Source organism: Nuphar pumila, chromosome 2, assembly GCF_984573655.1.
Source record: "Nuphar pumila chromosome 2, dmNupPumi1.hap1.1, whole genome shotgun sequence".
Lineage (NCBI taxonomy): Eukaryota > Viridiplantae > Streptophyta > Magnoliopsida > Nymphaeales > Nymphaeaceae > Nuphar > Nuphar pumila.
In genome coordinates this window covers 8,998,374-9,021,053 of record NC_143250.1, presented here as the reverse complement: position 1 = coordinate 9,021,053, position 22,680 = coordinate 8,998,374, and the positions used below count along the sequence as shown (strand labels likewise).

Here is a 22,680-nt window from a genome sequence, read left to right as displayed (position 1 = left end):
ATGGCCTCTTTTGTGTGTACAACATGGCGAGATGGATGGTCAGCAGTAGTGGAGCTGCATAAAAAAATGGCCTCTTCTGTGTGTGTACAACATGGCGAAGGGAAGGGTTATACTTTATCTTTCATGGAGCAGGTAATCACGGGAAATATGAAGGTATGATTCTTATTCCAATCCACCAATCACAAGCTTGCAGGAAAAAAAAAACTATTGAGCCACCAATAGTTTGAGATGCGCTTGATACAACAAACTGTTCATCCTTTATGTTTCACAAATAAAAAGAAAAAGGAAACGGATGTAAAAATTAAAATGAAAGATCATGTAAACTAAGCATTTCATTCATACGTAAACTTGTTCTTTGCAACATTAGAAGAAATTTACATGAACGAGAAAGCAAAAGTTTACAATCTCGAGTAACATAGAAGTTAAGCCTAGAGCCGGTGCCTGATGCAACTCTCATACTTGGTACTTTTATGTTTCACAAACTGCAAGACTGAGCTTTTGCATATCCCAAACCAAACACCGGAGCCTCTATATATATATGTATATATATCCTGAAAAAAAAGAACTATATTTTGAAATATTTATGCACCCTCTCCAGCTAAGCAGCACATGCCCCTGAAATCGAAGAATTAGAGTCATCAGCAGTATATCACAACTTAAGCTTTAGTCAGTGATCATGGTACTAAGCAATCAGCTGCCAAGGTTGAAACAACACTCTGCAGACACTTGTGCAAGAAAACATGCAGATTGCAATTCTTCTGCAAATTGTGTTATCTCATTAGTTCTTTGAAGAAGAAAAAGCAATATGCCTGCTCATACAGCTGTTTATGAGATAATGAAGAGTGGAAAGCTAAAAACTTTGGCTGGTGCAAAAGTATTACCATTCAAGAGCATGCATCTTCAAAAACTCTAGTAAGGCAAATGGTTCAATAATATAACGAACCTGAAAAGTAGAAGCAATGTTTTGGATTAGAAAGCCATCACCTACAGTGTAAAATCCATATTCACAACAAAATTCCTTCTCAAATTCTGGTTACCAACACATACCTTGCCACCAATTTCCTCTTGAAACACTGTTTGAGCCACTAGAATTTGGGTCATCCTCACTGCTATCTTTTGTAAACTGGATTAAGCCATTACAGAGATAAATGTTTCAGGCTTAGAAATTCATCAAATATTGCTACAAAAAAAATGCACGGCACTCACAATATTCAAGTTCCCAGAGGCTCGGGAAGTCGGCGAACAGGCACAAATGTCCTGCCCACCATAATACAAAGATGAGCTGAGAAAAAAGGGCTCTGCTTCTTCCACATGCTTTACATTCACCCCCTGATTGTCATCAATTTGGTTCCTGGTCTCTGGGAATGAAAAGAAAATGCAAATTAAAAACTAAAAATAGAACACATAAAAATAAACAAACTTGGTAGACATTATCACTAACTGTGAAGTGATTTACAAACACTTTGAACGGTTGAAATATGAAGATGTAGAACACAGTGTTGTTTACAGTCACTTTGATCCCAGATTGAGATTTTTGGTAGCACAGCTGAAATAAAAGTTAAAGCTGTGTAGGAAACTCTGGCACCATGAATCTCATGCCCATAACACAACATAAGACAATCATAACTACAACAAACACATCTTATCAAGAACACCAATAAGGCACTACAAAAAAGAAATAGCATAAAACAGGGTTGTTCAAGCACCAGAAGAAGCATAGTTGGTCTTCTCAACTGACTGATCATTACCATCTTTCCTCCATGAGGCCTCCGAATGAGAGCTCCCAGTTCCCTGTCAAAATAGAGGTGATCAAAATCAAACTACACTCAAACATGAAGCAAAGGGTATAAGTACAGATATGGGACAAAGAAAAACAGATGGTGATTAAAATATGGATCAACGTAATCACAAGAGAAAAGAAAACAACATGCCAAAAAAAATCTACAAAAAGGAAAACGCGTCCAAGTCGAAAATCCATTACTCAGAAACAAAAAGAAAAAGAAGAAATCAGACGATAATCAAGCTGCTTCGAAGATTCTGATCAAACACCGATAGATAAAAATTTAACTGCCTCAATCAAAACCGAAAACCCACTTTAATCTATATGTCCATTAACAGCAAAGTTAACTGCATCCTGCCTATTTACAAAATGCTCAATAAAAAAATAAAAATAAAAACTATTAAAAAAAGACGTCCATGAAAACAAGCGTTGGTGTTTCTCAAAAAACGTCCGTGAAAACAATCGTTGGTGTTTCTCAAGAAACATCCGTGAAAACAATCGTTGGTGTTTCTCATAAAACGTCCGTGAAAACAATCATTGGTGTTTTTCAAAAAAAAATTTGTTTCCAACAAGAAAATAATTTTTGGCACCAAAATAACTAATGAATCAAAAGGTGGACCATGAAATCAACAAATATTCATTTGGCTATTCCCTGAAAACTAAAAAAAGACAATACCCATAAAAAATATGAGAGAGCCCCTTTGCCAACCTTGGGAGAAGACCACTGAGACGACGATGATGGTGGCACAGAGGGAGCGGAAAAAACAGAGTGAAAGACACCATTAGGAGAGGCAGCAGAGGAGTCCCTGTCACCGAAGAGGTCAGAGAAAGAGCTAGCTCTCCTGGCTTGCCCCTGGCCTTGATCTTGGGCCTCAACCTGGTGATTGCCGCTCTCTCTCTCCATTTATTTCAACAAGAAACTAAGCACCAACCTCCTCCAAATAAGAAAAACACAAACTGCCCAAACCGACCGGGGAAGAAAAAGAGGGCAACACGCAACCAACTGGCCTCTTGGCTTTTCTTTCTCTTTCTCCCACTGTTTTGTTTTTTTGCTCTTTTTCACCCAACTCTTTTACGACTCTTTATGACCGACTCTCCTCAGGAGATTGCAGAGCGAACCCCTGAATTTATAACGGATGAGGTTCGGAATCCCTGTTCACTTTTTCTCTATGTGCTGACAGTTACCTTTAAAAACCGTTTTCTAAAAAAGGAAAAAACAATATATATATATATATATATATATATATATATATATATATATATATATATATATATATATATATATATATATATATATATATATATATATATATATATATATATATATATATATATATATATATAATCATCGGATGTTTTTTTGCATTTCCGATCCTATAAATGTGTTGGGCATGATCGATTTTATGAAGAATAAAAAAAAATGTTTGGTGCCTTAAAAATTTATAAAGATTTTTTATCGTTATTTTTTTTAATTATATAAAAACCTACCTCAGAATCGAACACTTAAATTCAAGTAAATAGATCACATCTGTATTTAAAAATAAAATAAAATAATCCTAAAAAACTCATTTAGCACTATCATCGACCCTGAGTAGGTGCTAAATGAGTTTTTCATTTTATTTTTACATTTTGACCATATAGATGTGATTTATGTACTTAAATTTATAGGAATTGGCTCTTGAATTGTTCGTGGGTTTTTCAACGATCCAAAATCTTTGTAAATTTTTGAGGATCCGAATATCATTTTTTTTTATGAAAACACATGATCCAGTTATAGATTCCTCATAAATCCTCCATGCCCAACACATTTATGGGGTTAGAACAGAGAAAAAAACAAGAAAAGGAAAAAAAAACCATTTAGCATGTAACAATTTTCACACCTACCCATTTCTCTCTCTCTTTATATAGAAATAGAGAAAGAAAATCCCGTAAATTTCAAACCATTTTAGAAAATATCCTTGCATGTGTTTAATACTTAATTCAAACTTGTAGATGTATTTATTATTGTTTATTCACTAAAACTATGCTTAGGATTGAATCAATTTAATAAAATTAGTTGATTTATAGTTAATCAAGTTTTTAGCATAATACAAACTGTTAATTTTTTTTGTTCAACTAAAAATACATCTAAACATAAAAAATGTTTAAACCAATACATGTTTTCTATTAAATAAGGCATAGAAATCACATCTATGCATTTAGATTAAGTAAAAAAATATATAAATATATTTTTTAAAAGGATCTAGGATGATATGAGAGACAAATGGCTTGGAACTTATATATATATATATATATATATATATATATATACACGAAAAAGGGGTGGTGATAATTTTTAAATCAAGAATCGTGCATCACATAATAAATTAAAAACCAGTTCTTGCACTTGTTGCAGAGTAGCAAGTCGGATCGTCTCCACAGGAAACATAACTTAGGCAAAATAAATTCACTAAACATAACTTTATTAATAACTGAAAAAATAAAATTATACTATTTCTTAATTATAAGCTAATACAAATAAAAAGAGAACAAAAACAATAAAAATTGTAATTATGCTCGGGCCCTCAAATAAATTTCAGAGAGCTTTAAGAGAATAGTCTAACACGTCCACCTTAGCCTACCTTCCTCCTTATGCTAGCACAATAGAAACCTGTAATATATAAAAATAAAAAGCTAATGAAAATACTACTCAAATATATTCAAACTAAATAATGAATTATAGTATAATTAAGAGGGGCAATAAATAAAAATGAGGCTTACCTTAAAGGTTTACAAAATTAAGAAAGCTAAATTATGAAGGACTCTTAAAGAGGCCAGACATTAATTATTTTAATTCACTACCCTATTGAAATTAACTAAATTAATCAAATAAGTAAAAACATTAATTCAAAGAATGAATCTAACTACAACTAAACAACTAAAAGACAAAAATTAACTAACTAACAAATTAAGAGAACTAACCTAAATGATCAAGAACAAGAAATAACTAACTAATTTAACATGAACTTTAACAAGAAAAGTACTAACCGTATAACAAAGATCAAGAATTGAAATAGCTAACAAAATACTTAACAAATTAACTAATTTAATAACTAACTTATCTAACTCAGCTCTATGAAATTCAAACTATCTAAGAAAATTGATTAATAAACAATAAAAAAGAAAGCTAACCGAATTTACAAGAATTGAACTAATTAATTAATTAACTAACCTTTCTTATAATTATGCTAACATGCTGTATGAATTTTAAAAACTGAGTTAATCTAACTACGAAATGAAAATAAGAAAATAACTAAATTGTCTAATCTAATTAATTGAATGAATTAGGAACAAAACAAGGAACTGACTATATGTATTTTATGCTAATTTATTTATACAAGATTGAAAATTTCAAAACATGCACTAAACAATTAAACCTAAAATGATGTAAAGTAATTTAAACTAATGCTAGCTTTGACTAACTGGAATAAATTAATATTAAGCTGCAACAACACGTGATTGAAAAATAATCTAAATTATTCTAAAGAAAATGATAGTTAAGAAAAAGGAAGAAATCGGCTAAATTATTTTTAATATAAACTAATTGTAAATTAAACTAATCTAAACTAATATCATTAAGTTGAACTAACACTAATCTAATTAATTACTGTGAAAATGAACTTTTATATGAATTAAAAACTGCAATAAAGAAAATAAATACAAGTATCTACTTTGCTAGAATAAACTTAATTAATTAAAAATGATAATTGAATTTAAACAACTAACATCCAATCTATTAAAATAATTAAAATGACTAAATATCTATACTATCGATTTCTAAATTAAGCTAATAATTAAATAAAAACTAATTAAAATCAACAAAAACTAACATGCAAGAAACATAACAAGAATGTAATTCAATCAATAAAGAACTAATATTATAATGCAAATACTCAAGAAACATTCAGATCTAATTACCAAAAATTAAAAAGAATAAAAAATATACAAAAAACACTAAATCAACTACTTTTATTTTAATCTAAATAATTAATTTAACAAATACCAAATTAAAGAAACTATTCTAAATTAAATTGAACCTAAACTAATCAAAAGTCATGAAAATAATAAAAATAACCTAATCTAAACCTAACGATTTAAAGAAAAACCTTAAACTATGTCTAAAAAACCAAGAACATTGAAAAGCCCTAGTTTTTGCCTAATTTATTTTTAGAAAAACCAAAATCTAAAAATCAAGAAACTCAGATCTGATCTAAATCTACTCTAAACTTAATTTAATCAAAGCAAAAATATAAATAAACTACGTTACGAATCTATACATATAAATTTTACAAATCAGAACTTTTTCGATGAGCCTTTTCGATTAAATTATTGAACCCAGATGACTCAAGACTCAAACGAAACACCATCAAGAAAATGATCAGACCACATAAACATATTCTACACACTAAATAACACCTAATACAAAAAACTCAAAATAAAACGAAAAAGAAAAAGAGCCAAGATTAGGTTCTTTATACAAAATAAATGTTTAAAGACCGAAAAGTAGAGAGAGGAAGGAAGACGCACCTCAAGAGCTGCCTGGCGAATATAGGGGCAGAGGAGAGCGGACTTACACCTTGGTTTTCATGCTAAACACATATGTTATATTAGATTGACTCAAAACTACTTAAATCATCATACCCCAAACTTTATTCATAGATTAATCTCTTAGAAACACTTTAGAAAAATATAATACAAGCATTTTTTTCTTTATATAAACCTGCGTTCATGTTTATCATTATTTTTGTACTTTGAATTTAATCACTTTGATAAATATTTTGATATTTTCACCACGAGTTTTACTACAATATGAGCTGCTGTTTTTTCATTGATCTAAAAGTATATTCAAACATGAAATTACCCCACCTAAAGCATGTTTTGTACAATATAAATTACAGAGACAAATATCCTTTAAGTCTTAGATCAAGCAAACATCTATGCATCTGCTTTTTTAAGTACTAGTAATAAATGAGCTGAATATGCCAGGGCTTCATGGGATACTCACTTGGGCTTAGTTGAGCCCGATAGGGCCCGACCCTTATCAGAGAAATTTATGTCAGGTTAGGTACCGGACTACCCATTGAGTTCTCGACCCGATGCCCAGTCATGTGTGTGCACACACACCACTTTTTTTTTATGATGAGGAACCCTTGATGGAGTGAGCAAAAACCCGAGTGAGGCCCCATGACCACCCTGCCTCACGTGGCCCACATCTGAAAGCTACGGACACACCCGTGTACCAGTGGGGTTTGATATGGTGCCTTCATCTCAGTACCCATGTACCACTTATTCTTCTTTTATAGGGACATGTTACCTATGCCTAAAGCAGCAACTTTGAGTGCCTAAAATTGAAAGATTAGACTACGATATTTATATGGATGATTAGTCAATAAAAGTCAAAAATTAAGTTATCCTTATCCTTAATTAGAGTGGTGGCCGAATTATCTAAATGCATGTTGTTGAAATCAGTCTGAATCGATCGATTCTGATCAAATAGGCTCAACAGTAATCCTAAAAGGGCCAATTCAATTCAGTTTCTTAATATTTTTTAAGAGAGTTAGTTTTTTTTTGAAATAATTGTACTTTTTTATTTTTATTTTCAAATGACATGTGACATTTGATATGAAAAGATGACCAATTCAACCCAATTCGATTTGATTCTTTTTTTCAATATATTTAAGAAACCAATTCACCTAGTGAAACCGATTTTAACAACATAATCTTAATGTGCTTTTGTGCAACCTCAAATATTTGCTGCACCTCTTCCGCTTATTTGACATGAGCTGTCTGTGCATTTCACCTTGTGCTGTTGTAATGTTGCAAGTTCAAACCCTAGCTTATAAACAAAAAATTCCTCTAATATTAACAAGTCACTTACGTAAGAAGGTAGAGTGCAATTGGAGTATTGTGCGATCGTAGAATGCCATTACGATTGAAGAAAAAGTTTTATAGGATGACTATTAGGCTCGCTTTATTATATGGTACGAAATGTTGGGCTGCCAAGAGACATTATATTCAAAAAAAGAGTGTAGCTGAGATGTGTATGCTTAGATGGATGTGTAAAAATACAATAAAAGATAAGATTCAAAACGTGGAGATACATAAGAAGGTAGGCATTGCACCTATTAAAAATAAGATGAGAGAGAATCGTTTACGGTGGTTTGGACATATTCGGCGAAGGCCTAATGATGCTCAAGTTAGAAGGATGAAGAAATAAAAAAATATATTAGTTAAAAGAGGTTGGGGTAGGCCTAGGAAGACATTAATGAAGATGATAGGAAATGATATGAATGCTTTGAACCTCACCGAGGACATGACATTTGATAGAAATGATTGGAGAAGGATTCATGTGGAAGACCCAGAATGATTTTCATTTTTGGTTCATATCGCCCACCCCAATTGTTTTGAGATGAAGGCGTAGTTGTATTAACAAGTCACTTACCAAATGGCTCTCTAATTTAGCTGAATGTTTCTGGGTGCTCAAATGCTTGCAGTATCCCTTACAATATTAGCTGTGGGCTCTCTTTTTGACCAAATTGACGGCCCCTTTAGAGGTCAAGGAAGAGGTAGTAATAGACGACAAGATTTCCAAAATAATTTCTCAAATCAAAAAAATAATTTTGGTCAGTCGTCGGGTAGTAGGTCTCAAGATAATCATGTCATATATTAGTTTTGTGGAAAATAAATTATATTGCTCATCAATGTTATGACATACTTATAGTTTTTTTTTTTGCTTCTATCATGTCTTTGAAATCGTTCCAAGATAATGCATGGTATCCAAACACATAAGCCACATGCATCATGCTGCCTGCTAGTGATGAAGGTATGACAGGGAACGATAAAAAGGGACAAGCCTACAAGGCAATAAAATATCAAATAATGATAAAGGAAAACATTGGTATAGATGATGACACATGTAGATATTAGTTTAATATTTTTGAATAATTTTAATGATATTTACATTTTTTATTATTTAGTAATATATGAAAATACTTTTTATTAATTAAATAAAAAAACAAGTGTCCTTGTGTCTTATAGTTCTCAAAAGGTTAAAGAGTATGGGTTCCATCATTTGACATAGATCAATGACTATGATTGATCTACATTCTCCGTTGGATGTGAACTGATAATTGGAAGGCTAGGATCAACACAAGATGGACCGTCCTACCCATCCTATGTCTATGGGATCCTTTTCGAAAAGTTGAACATGCAGTTCAAACATGTGACATGTGTCAGATCATACTTGCATCTTTGATTGCTACCATTTTTTTTTATCACAAGGCTAAGTATCACCTGAGACACGACTTGAGTTTGAAAAACTTTTATTTAAAATTTATAAAAAGATTTAAAATAACTTCAGTATCTCAAAATCTTAGCAGCATATCTAGCATGTCTGACTCGTGTCGCCGTGATACCCACCCTAGATGGCAGGTGGCACGGCTGCTAACAATGCACCATGCATTCAGTTTATGATAACCCAAGATGTGGGCCTTGGATAAAAAGCCATTGCTTGGTCCAATCAGATATGGGCACCTACTGAGCCTTAGAATGGCCAAGCATCGATGATGTGTAGACAAGTATGACACCAGCCACATCTCAGACTAACTTATCCTCCAAGTTTCTATCTCGATACAAGAGACTTATCTTATGTTTGGTTGCACTCAAATGTAAATTCGAATCTCATGCAAACGAGAGAATACTATCTCATTTTCACAGCTAACCAAACATGTGAATTGAAATCTCATGCAAATGAGAGGATCAATCTCATTTGTACAGCTAACTAAACGTGATTTACCATTGATTGGTAGGAGCTGTAAGTGCACGTCTACATGTGGTGGGACGTTGCAGGTTCAAAACCCAGTGATACAGTTGAGTAACTGGTTGGGGTCTGCCAAATTACCTCAGTTTACCTCACATGAGATGCAACTTTGTTGGATTCAGATGAACTTTCCACATTAAAGTTGATTCATAAATCTCAGCTTGCTCCATTGTGAACATGAAGCGTCTAGGTTTTCACCAAGACTATAATCAGTTTCATGATTTTTTTTTTTTTTTTTTATGATGCGGAACCCTGACAAAAGCGAGAAAAACCCCGGGTAGATCCTCATGACCACCCTGCCTTACGTGGCCCACCTGACCACCTCTGAAAGCTATGGACACACCTGTGTGCCAGTGGGGTTTGATCCAGTGCCTTCATCTCAGCACCTTCACAACCACCCCCACTGGCCACACAGGCGACCCCCGCCGTTTCATGAAATTTAATAGTACACTAAATAACAAGGTTCAGCAGTGGAAGTCATGCATTGACGTGATAAGGATCAGAAACACTCTGAGATAAGTTAAGATATATGAAAATATCAAGAAGTTGGTGAGATGCTTATCTCATCAGAATGGTTTGTTTGGAGATGCATGAAAATCACTCTTAAGTGTGTAAGCTGCATTTTTTCCTATTTTTTGCCTAAGCTCAACAAAAACCTTTTCCTATATATATATATATATATATATATATATATATATATATATATATATATATATATATATATATATATATATATATATATATATATATATATATATATATACCAATTGAATCAAACCTTTAACCAGCTCTTTTTTGAAGGAAGCGGATCAGGTCATGCTGAACATGAGCGTTTTTGCTCATGCTGACATCATGGCCGTCCGATTTGCATTTTAAAAAGATCAAAACTCAACAAAACCACGTGGCATTCATCCAAAATGCAAACAGACGGCCACGATGTCCGCATGAGCAAAAACGCTCATGCTCAGCGTGACCTGATCTGCGCCCTTTTTTGAATCGTCTTTGGGCCGACAAGTCGATTCTGATAACATCTATGTGATTTGTACAGTCAAAAACATTTATTAGATCGTCCAATCACATTGTATAAGCAAAATTGTAAAGGGCTATAAAATTAGAAAAATGACTAAAGTTACGCTCCTATGAATTACGCTATCAAAACAGAATTAATTAAAAATAAGCAAATAATGAAGGCATAAAATTAAAGAAAATACTCATAATTTCATTCATTCGCCTTCTAATAACAAGTATTTATAGGAAATACAAGAAACCATAGTTTAAAAGCTTGCTGGGTTGACCCAGTGACTCGGCGGGAACACCGAGTTATTGGGTCAAAAAACATTGGTAACTATGTTTTTACAAAACTCGGTCGAGTTATGGGCTGACTTGGCTGAGTCATGCATATATATACACATATAATATATTATGTATATAATTATATATAAACATATAATTATACATGTATTAATAAAATTATACAATAAATATATTATAAAAATATCATATAATGTATATTATATATAATATATATTAGTAAAATACTATGAAATATAAATAATATATATACATATATTTATATATTTTATATAAAATATAAAATTAACATGACCTGGCCGGGTCTTGAGTCATGCAAGGACTAGCTGAGTGACGATTTAAAACCATGCAAGAAACCCTAATTTTAATTACGTACATGATAAAAATATCTAAATCCAAAACAAACAAATTCAAATCATCCCAAACTAAACTGGATACAAATTGATCTCGCTCCTGCATCAAAAACCCTCACCTGTCATCCTACGAGATAAAACTCCCGGTTAAGGACACGACCACCCAACCTTACGTGCCCAACCATGATAAAGCAACAACAGCTCTCATGCACCAGTGGGATTCGATCTTGAGTCTTCAACTTGACACAGGACCCCACCGACCACATGGGCCTATGGTAAAACTGTATTTTTATGTCGAAACTACTTGAACCAAAGTTTATTTTCTAATAAATAGACCATCTGCAGAATTAGATTCATTAAATAAAGCTTGCAGGTATGTGATTTAAGTAGAGAATACAGTACTTTACAGCGTAGCCAATAATTTTCCTTTACAACACATTTAATTTTCACAATATGTGAGGACCAAAGCAAAGCAGAAATAACAGGAAAAGAAGGAAGAATATGATTTTTGCGAAAAAGATGAGATATGGAGACACTATTTTAAATAGGAAAGGATATAATCTTCATTGAAGAATATTAAAGAAAATTAGGGAATGTTAGGTGTATGATTCTTAGAGGGTGCAGTGGTTTTTATGCCTCAAAACACTTTTATGATGCCCAGTTGATTGGTTCACTGAGCATTTTATTAGAATAAAGGCATTCAATAACATGGATATAATATAGGGATAGTGAAATCCAATTGTGTTGGATGCCGTATACACGTAGAAACAAAACACACACACACACACACAAAGTGTACCACATCTCATCTTGTCCAGGACAACTCTGAGTTCGGCCAGCAGTGTCCAAACAAGACTATTTTACAAAGTTCTGTTCGTGCAATCAAAAACTCCCTCAAGGTTTGTTTAACAGAAAACTGATTTTAATTAGATTGTGCAATTATATAATGTGTTAGCAGGTTTTTTAAGGGCCTGAAAGAAAAATAGTGCTCACAATGTTTGAAAATTTTCACACCTCAAAAGATGATGCATTTACAGTAAAAAGACGTAATTCAAGTTGTGATCCCAGCAATCCAGTCAGGAAGAAGCATAGATTGACCCCCTGGAGAGAAACCCTGTTTGCGAAGTTTGTTAGATGATAGATCATAGATTGACCCTCTAGAGAAAACTCCAAGGCTAGGACCCTCGCCCCCAGGGCCTATGCCGGGCATCGGCTTGCAAAAAAAGAATATATGACCGCTGACACACTTGTCTACGTCGCGACGTTGCAAGTTCGAATCCCAAATGGTATGGTTGTATAACTGGTAGGGTTCTGTCTAACCCCAGCTTTCTCTGTCGAAAAAAAATAGGACGTCCGCAGGATTCGAACCCTAACCCCACTATGCCAAACCCCCTCGGGGTCATGAATGGATGCTTGGCATCCATTTCTTGCAATGGTGCCTGGCTGAGTACTCTGCAATTACAACGGTTAAAACGAAAGTTTTGTTTTTTTTAATTGGAGGTTAAAAAGAAAATTTTTATGGGACTTTTATATTATCCCAAAATAAAAATTGATGATGACGAAGGCTTAATTTCCCTATGTCTAGAACATTTTTGACAGAGTTGTAGCGAATTTCTCCACGAATTCCTTTCCCACAAAATCAACATCATGGTATAAAGATTTTCAGATTGAAAGTGACTTGTGGGACGCTAACCGGCCAACCAAAGTGTCAAAGGGGGTCCCATGTGTTCCCTATTTTTGACTTTATGGATTGGCTTCAAACCACCAAGCTGCACATGTACCAGAGAGTTGTAGAATATCTAGAACAATCGAGTCAGAAGTTAGGGATATGCTCGGCTGCACATCGCCACAAAAGGTTGCTGAAATTTTTGGAGGATCCACCATATCCCCAATCCCAAAATCTCTCTCTCTCTCTCTCTCTATATATATATATATATATATAGTTAATTATACAAACCAATAGAAAGGGTTTTGTATTTGGTGCTAATGAAGGCGTGAACTATCAAGTAATTTATAGTGGATAGTCGTGTACTTATATTAGTACCAAACATAGGCCCCAAAAGAAAATATGATATTTTCATGTTTTTCATATCTCTCTCTCTCTCTCTCTCTCACTGGGTCGGGTCAGGGTTAATCCGGACCCACCCATATAACTAATAATCGGGTAGAGTTTTGTCAGGTCACCAAAATAGAATCTCAAACCTATAACCATATAATTTTAAAATTTTATTTTTATTAAAAATATATATAATATTCAGATCAGGTACCCAGGAAAAAAACAGGTCAGGTCGAGTCAGATACCCAGCAAAAATCATGACCCATACCTAGCCTGGATGCGGATCAATCTGAATATTATTTGGGTCAGCACTTTCCATGACCATACTCAAGAATTCAGGTTCATGTTGGGTCAGGTCGGATACCGGGCAAAAATCATGACCCATACCTGGCCCCCATATTGCTTGGGTTGGATGGGGATCAACCTGAATATTATTTGGGTCAGCACTTTCCATGCCCATACTCAGGAATTCAGGTTCATGTTGGGTCTGGTCAGGTCGGGTACCTGGCCAAAATCATGACCCATACCTGGCGTCGGATGCGGATCAACCTGAGTATTATTTGGTTCTGCACTTTCCATGCCCATACTGGGAATTCAGGTTCATGTTGGGTCTGGTCAGGTCGGGTACCTGGCCAAAATCATGACCCATACCTGGCATCGGATGCGGATCAACCTGAGTATTATTTGGCTCTGCACTTTCCATGCCCATACTGGGAATTCAGGTTCTGGGTTGGGTACCGGATACAAACCAGACTCGTTGACAGCCCTCTCTCTCTCGGTATTTTATTCAGTTAATCATATAAACAAGCCAATAGAAAATACTTTATTTCACTTGTTTTTGTGTGGATCTATAGATATGATCGTTCATGTTTTGGTAGAAACTAGTCTAAGATCACATAATCATGACAATATGTAGCATTTTAAAATCTTCAAGTCCACAATGTATCGAAATTTATTGACTCGAAATCCTATTTTTATGCCTAAAAAAGCGATTCATGGCACGACTCCTGTCTTATAAATTATGATGAATATATATATATATATATATATATATATATATATAGCTTCCTACAACTTTTCTAGCCCACCGCCAATCTGTGGGCTTTTGAAGGATTTTTTCATATTTTTCGTAAATCTGATTTTACAGTTATATTCTACATGATTGATTTTATAGGAATCAATTCTTGAAATCATTTCTGTTCTGACATGAGGTAGGTTTTTATAAGGTTTATAAAACGGTGGTCTAAATTTTTTATAAAGATTTAAAGCTTAAAAATTCATATTTTTTAATCGAAAAACATGATTCATATGTTGTTTCCTAGCAAAATCAAACACATTTACAGAGTCAGATTTGCTAAAAAACAATCTGAAAACACTCGTTTGTTCGTGGTAGACTGGGGGTAGGGGCATACATCTGCATTATTAGTTAAGATGTCATTTCTCAAAGATTTGTGGTTCTACACACAGTGTGCCAAGTGGTGGAAGTTGTCATGTTGAGAAAAACGCCCACAAGGTACTATGCTCATGTTCTTAAGTGAGCAAACCAGTGGACATCCTCGGTGATGATTTTTTTAAAGAACACGAGCCCTTGCTTTCTTATCCCCCATCAGTTACCAGACAAGCGAAGCCCGTTCGTCCCACTAGAAGCGCCTGACTAGCGCATCCCATGGTCCTTTCAATATAATTATGATCATAATTCGTAAAGAATCATAGAATAAACAAATTTGCTTTTGAGATCTACGGACCATGGAAGTGTTTATGGATGAGTGGGCTGATAGCCAGAGACATGGTTAGGTAATCGGCCCGAGTACTTTACAAAGTACCCTGGCCACACAAAACACAGAAAATAGCTAATGCATGTAGTGACTCTTTAAAATACAAACATAAAAGATAGCTAAACGTGCAGTGATTTTTTGTGTAAACCACACAACATAAAATGACTATGCACACTGTGATATTTTGTGTGGTCTCTGTACTTTGTAAAGTGATCGGGCCTGATCAATGGATCTGCTTCAAAATATCTACAAGATAAAGTCGCCTTCATTGGTAGAGAACATTGAATTGAAATTGTCTCAAAGGATTGCCTTAATTTCAAGAGCTAATCCATCTTCTTTCTAAGGTTGTTTTCTTGATTTTATTCTAATAATGGTGTGTGTTCTCTTGTGACCTACTTTGTAAAGTTGTGTTTAGAGTATGTTTTGCTTTGGTTGAGTCATGATGTAAGTGTTGAGTCACTTGTAACTTTCTTAAGGCCACTCTTATACCTCGGTTCAGGCTGATCAGTATCTTGAAGGGTTAGCCCTTATATCTGAACTGTAAGATGCTCTCGAGCAAAATAGTGAATGAATGCAAATGTGTTAAGCTTTCTTTGTTCACCATCATTGTGATTACTTTTAAGTGATTGCAATTTCTCTCCCTCTCTTCTCTTTCGCTCTCTTGCACTTTCTATACTCAAAGCTTCTGCAGCGACAAGTGAGCGATTGGATAAGCTTGTGGCAATAAGAAAGGATCATCGCGTCGCACTAGCCTATTGAAGAAATAGACCCGTGAAAAGTAGTATCAAAGCTTATTCTCGAGCTAAAGAAGGAACTCCAGAGTCAGTGTCGAAAGACGCATCGACAGACCGCGATTTGTGAGCAAGACATCGTGCCACCCCAATACAATTTGTGCAACATCAAAGGTAAGACAGTTGTCGAGACCAAAGAGATGGGTTCATCTCGGGGCCATGAGCAGATGACTGAGATTGTCAATAAACTGGTATCTTTGCATGAAGAAGCAATTTCACGCCCATTGGAGTCGTTCAAAGGGCTGAACGATGAGGTAACAAGCCTGCGAGAGCAAGTGAACTTGTTGATAGGGTAGGTTACGTCACTAACTACGATAATAACTGTCATGCAGACTAAAGTATGAGAGCTTCAATTGAAGAACCGCACGTTGCAGCGAACAATGACCCTAAATGGTGGAAGTAGCGATAGGCCATCAAAGATAGATATTCCGAGGCCAAAAAAGTTCAATGGTTCCAAAGACAACAAGGTCATTGAGAATTTTCTGTTTCAGATGGAAGACTATTTGGATATTCAGAACACTACAAGAAATCTGCGGATTAACGACAGAAGCTATCCATCGATAATTTGTCATAAATCTATCGCTAATTTGTTTAGAGACGTATTGGCAATGACTTAGCGATGGATAGCGTTAGTCACAATTTCCTGGTTGCTAATTAGCAATAAAACTGATTTGTCTCTACTTCTGTCGCTAATTCATGGTAGATTAGAGAATGTTATGATCCGTTGCTAAAAAATTAAGAACTGATTTGGTTTTGCGATAGATACATATCCATCGCTAAGCTATCACTAAAATTTTATGATGGATATGTTTTTGTCACTAAATTCTGTCGCCCAATTAATGATGGCTTAGCGACAGATTACATTTTGTCGCAAAACATCGGCACATTCAGTTTTTGAGACAAATTAATATCCATCCCTAATCCGTCGCTACATTTGCCATAAATATTAGCGACGAAAAATATCCGTCGCAAAATTTAAATTTTTTTTTTATTTGAAATATAAATATCGAGAAAAAATTTCTCGTTATACAATTTATATAACCTGTGTATAAAAGACAAACTGCACATAAAAAAGACATATACAAAACAAGTGAAATAAATTTAGCATAAGCTATAAGTAAAACAAATTTAACAACCTACTATAATCCTTGTCAAGTACTAATTAGTTACAAGTGAACATATACAAAGAGTTTCGTTTGAAACAACAAGTACGTGCAACAAATTCAATACATGAATTTAATCATCGCCAAGATTTGGAGCATCATCCTCTTCATTGTCTTGATCTGCCCCTTCATCCATGCATGCATCAGCTCCTCTACGTTGATCATCTCCAACATTCTGCAAGAGAACCAAAATATTAGTATTGATAAACAAAATATAATGAAATAAATTATATGCAATGCACCTAATCTAAGAAAATGAATGTAACATGGCTGAATGACACATAGACTAGTAATAAAGTGAAGAACATTAACAGAATTCAGATATGTGTTCTAAGGCTGACAAAAAATTTTCATAGTGATTCAATCATGCAGATATGTGTTCTAAGGTTGTCAAAAAAATGTCATAGTGATTCAAGCATGCATATATGGTTTATAAGGCTGTCAAATAAATGTGTTATGTATCACAATCATGCATATATGTGTTGTAAGGCAGTAAAAAAACTTTCATAGTGATTCAATCATGCATATATGTGTTATAAGGCAGTAAAAAATCTTTCATAGTGATGAAATCATGCTTATATGTGTTCTAAGATTGTCAAAAAACTTTCATAGTAATTCAATCATGCATATATGTGTTATAAGGCAGTAAAAAAACTTTCATAGTGATGAAATCATTCTTATATGTGTTCTAAGGTTGTCAAAAAACTTTTATAGTAATTCAATCATGCATATATGTGTTGTAAGGCAGTCAAAGAACTTTCATAGTGATGAAATCATGCTTATATGTGTCTTAAGGTTGTCAAAAAACTTTTATAGTATTTCAATCATGCATATATGTGTTATAAGGCAGTCAAAAAACTTTTATAGTGTTAAAATCATGCTTATATGTGTTCTAAGGTTGTCAAAAAACTTTCAGAGTAATTCAATTGTGCATATATATGTTATAAGGTTGTCAAAAATTTTATAGTGATTCAATCTTGCATACATGTGTTCTAATGCTAGCAATAAAAATTTATTGTGATTCAATCATTCAAACCTGACGGGCACCAGAGCTCATGTTGAATGCAGACGAAGTTCTCCTGTCCCCCCAAAAGTTGCACAACTCATTATGGATAAGGTTGAAAATGACTTCATGTAAAAAGTCATGCATTGTGTCCTGAAGAATCTGGAGGACACCATCCCAAGAAACAACAGGGTTAATCAGACGGTGGGAGTTGATGTTGGAGAGAGAACTCTGAGAGCTGTAACTACAGGAGGCAACGACTGATGTGGTGTTAATGTTACTCCCAAACCCGAACACACGACCCTTTTTGGGTTCATCAATTGCAGTCATATATGCTGCAGGATTAAAAGACCGGTGCTGAGTGGATTTATTGCCATATCGCTCTACCATCTGTTGCTCGTATGACTCCTACAAAGTAATGATGACAGTAAGAATTAATAATTAAGAATTAATAATTAAGAATTATAATATTTATGATAATATAAATCATGATAACTTGTATATTATAATGTTTATTAATACAATAAATACATACTGTTGTCGCTCTCGCCTTCTCTAATACGAACTTTCTCATGCTCTTGTGTTTATGTGTTTCAACAAATACATCCTTATAAGGCACAATGTCTCCTTTTTCAGCTTTCTGTAAGGTTAAATGATAAAAAATTAATTAAAAAGTATACAAAAATACTTATAAATTTGACTATATATATATTGACGAGTTACCATTTTCTTCTGGTGGCTCCCAAAAGTCCTAGAACCACCTGTGTGTAGATGGACATCGAGCATCTTCACTCGGTTCTGTGAAGCCTTTGTTGAGCGGTTTCAAAATTCATGCCTCGCCCACTTGTCGCACATTGCATCCCAATAATCTATCATGACAGTAGAAGGGCCATGACTCTTCCACTGCAGTGGATCATCTATCCCACCAGCTGCTTTTATTGTTGCAATCTTCATATTGTGCAGTCATCTTCTGCCATATTATCCTCGCGTCTTGCTCATCCTTTGCGATTGCAAAGCTATTCGAAGCCTAAAAATAATTTTAGAAAGTTAGTGCACATGACTATAACAAAAAATTATATATGAAACACATTAGCTATGATAAATGATTGTATACCATGAATGATGGCCATAATCTTTCCAACACCTCCTTTGGGTACTCTTTCCATTGAGCGACCGGTCCTGATAGATGCTGAAGTAGTGACTTTCTAATTTCTCGTATTACTTCTTGTGACTCAAACCTCGCGTTGTACATGAATTGATACACATTAACAATCGACTATAGATATACACTATTTATAATATAAGTATTGAACAAATGACAATGTAATACTTACAATCGACTATCGATATACACTATTTGAATGAGTCATCATGTGTCAGACTGAGAAGACCCTGCATCCGACATTGTCTCGTGATGCGTATGAGTAGCTGGTGTAGGTGGGTCATGTGCAAACGAAACATCATCTATAAAACAATGAGTTAGAAATTCACACAATGCACATATAATCTAATCAACTGTACATTTATTTAAATGATATACCTATTGAAGGATTACGTGAAGACGAAGGCTGATACTGACTATCACTGAGTTGGGATCCTATAAAGACAATTAACAAATAACAATTTCTATATCAACATATAAGAAAAAACATAATGAATTCCTATATTTAAATATAGCAAAAAGACATCTACCTAATGATGTCCCACGACCTCCACTTGGTCTTCGACCACTAGGTGGTTGACCACTGTGACCTCTATGAACCATATTCTAACAATTAAAAATGTTATTTGGATCAGTTACATAACTCTTGAACTTAGCATGAACATGACATATGCATGAAATGTAAAGATTTAAAGGTCCTACATGAATCAGTTTTATAACTGTGCATGTACATGCTAAGTATGCATGTACATGCTAAGTATGCATGCAATATAAAATGATATGCAATTCCATGAACATGGTTACATAATCAAATCAAAAATAACTTCATACAAGCATAGACATAGTCACGTCAAACATTGCAATGTATTCAAATCACAACAATGTCAAACATGTACCTGCAACAAACACACTCTAATATTCCGCTAACTACAACCATGACTAGCATAGACTCTGAACTACAAAAATAAGATCATATGAGAAAGTGATGTGATATGTATTACAAGATGTACTTCACTAGCTCGAGTATGCTTCCTCATCACTTGTTTGACTTTTATATTATTCTTCCTCCTTCTCCTCCTCCTCTTCGTCGTCTTCTTCATTGAGAGCCCATCCACTTGGTATATCATTTGGATCATATTCTTTCATATATGTGCCATCAGACAATGGAGATGTGACATACAAATCATGTGTGACATCGTGACCATAAGAGAAGTCATACATATCATCTGATTGATAGTAATCACCCTCTTCAGCAATCTTGTCTTCCTGTAACTGATTATACTTGGGGTATAGTTTAGACTTTACTTTGCAAACCGCCCACTATTCATTTCTATCTGACTTCTTTGTATTCAGATATAAAGTATAATAAACATGTTGAGCTTGCGAGACTGATATGAATGGTTCATATGTTTCAAACCTTGATTTATGATTCACCTCCACAATGCTTGAGGCATTGTCGACTCTTGTTGCTGTGGGATCAAACCAATGACACTTGAATAAAGTTATCGCGTTATTTATGCCAAAGTAAGTCAATTTCATTATTTCTTCAATAACACCGTAGTAGTCAAGTTCATTTTCACCATAACTACTACCCTTGACACACATGCCACTATTCATCGTTGACTTATTTACATCGTACTCTTTTGTATGGAATTGATAACCATTTACGATGTACCCGTTGTAACATTGCACAACTTTGGTTGAACCATTTTGTAAATCACATACTTTTTGATCATTAACATCACCACGACGGACCTACAAGCATAAACAATGACTGCAATCACGACCAATTAAGTAACATATTGTTGTTTACACGAAAAGAATGCATGTCATCATCTTTACCAACTCTTTCAACCATGCCCCAAACTTATTTTCACGTTCTTTCTGTACTTCTAAATCAGTGAGATGTGGAAGTTCTCTTCGCAACTTCAAATCAAATCGTCTGCACTTAACAAATATTTATATTACCGAACCATATACGCATGTATAGAACTTAGTGTTACATATTAAGTATACTTACTCGATGTAGGGGTCGATCTTTGAGCAATTAAAAAGGATATAGATCTATGATGCATCTTGCTCTCGATCTTCCAAGAGTCTTGACCGACAACTGCCAAAGGCATGCCCAAGTGGTTGAAATATCGATAGTTTGTCAGCCATAATAAATTGTTCTCCATCATCATTAAAAGGTAGGTAAGTGTAACGTGTTGGAATGTGAAGTTCAAAGTACATAGATGAGAAATTTGAAATCCCTTCTAATGTGTACGCCTCACAAATTGAACCCTGCACTCTTGCTTTATTCCGAACATTTTTTTGAGGTCAAACATGCATCTGTCAACAATATATATCTCGTAATACAATAAATTCTTAATAGCATTAGAGAGAAAAGTATAAATAAAAATATACCTTTCAAATGGGTACATCCCCCGATATTGCACAAGACCACCAACTCTAAGTTCATATGTCAAATGTAAGATCACATGTTCTATAATATTGAAAAATACTGGCAGAAATATCTTCTCTAACTGACAAATAGTAATGTCGACAGAATCCTTGAGATTCTTTACGTCAGTTACTACAACTTCCGATGCACACAATATAGGTTTGTCTAACATATCATAGAATGCTAGGAAAATCAACCGTTACATAATGACATGACAATCATGGCTCTTCAACCCATATAATTTTCCCTCGTCTATCTTTACAACCCAAACAATGTTAGAGACGTATCTATCTAAAAATCTCAACTATCTCAACCACTGACATACCTGCTTTACTTGATCTGGTCCAAGCACGTACCTTACCTTTGGTTTCAGTCATTTGTCATTGTACTTTTGGAGTTCCAATTCTGGTCTTTTATATATTACTTTTAAATCCATACGAGCCTTCGAATTATCCTTCATTTTTCCTTTGACATTCCTTACTGTATGGAACACATTATCAAACATATTTTTCAATACATGCATCACATTCAAATTATGTCATATCAATAAGGTCGACCAATATGATAGTTCCCAAAATATAGATTTTTTATCTAATTATGATCCTTTCCAAATCCAAGGAAGGGCGTCGGACTACGAGCATCTGTCAGTCGATATAGAAAGTATCACAATTGTCTTAAAATCTCTATGCCAGACAACCATGTAGGTGGACCTTCTATTTCAATTGTGCATGCTTGGAACACATTTCTTTATCGTCGAAACAAATGGTCGCTAGGTAGAAATTGATGGTGACAATCAAACCAGCATGACTTCCTTTTATGCGTCAATCTAAAAGATTTTGTATCCTTCATGCAGTATGAACTCGAGTTGGGGGAGGAAGAAGAGGAGGTCGACACACATCGTTGACACACAGTGGCGAGAGAGATGGAGTGAGGGAAGAAGGAGGAGGTGATGGAGAGAAATCGAGGGACGGGAGGCGAGGGCACA

At 34.4% G+C, this 22,680-nt stretch overlaps 1 protein-coding gene across 3 annotated transcripts; it reads right to left on the bottom strand.

Moving 5' to 3' along the window:
• Positions 1 to 307: 307 nt before the first annotated feature.
• On the bottom strand, positions 308 to 2,810 carry LOC149844676 (uncharacterized). Of its 3 annotated transcripts, none has more exons than XM_089997297.1 (6): positions 2,490 to 2,810; positions 1,707 to 1,791; positions 1,207 to 1,358; positions 1,048 to 1,123; positions 882 to 943; positions 308 to 615 (listed from the first exon to the last, which is right to left on the bottom strand). In XM_089997297.1, the coding sequence occupies exons 1-5, from the start codon at positions 2,682 to 2,684 to the stop codon at positions 927 to 929; spliced, it is 525 nt and encodes a 174-aa protein (XP_089853423.1). In that variant the 5' UTR covers positions 2,685 to 2,810; the 3' UTR covers positions 308 to 615; positions 882 to 926. The 3 variants fall into 3 exon arrangements, with proteins under 3 accessions (XP_089853423.1, XP_089853422.1, XP_089853424.1); XM_089997296.1 differs by having other exon boundaries at positions 1,442 to 1,791; positions 2,490 to 2,808; XM_089997298.1 differs by having other exon boundaries at positions 1,749 to 1,791; positions 2,490 to 2,803.
• Between the last annotated feature and the right edge of the window lie 19,870 nt (positions 2,811 to 22,680).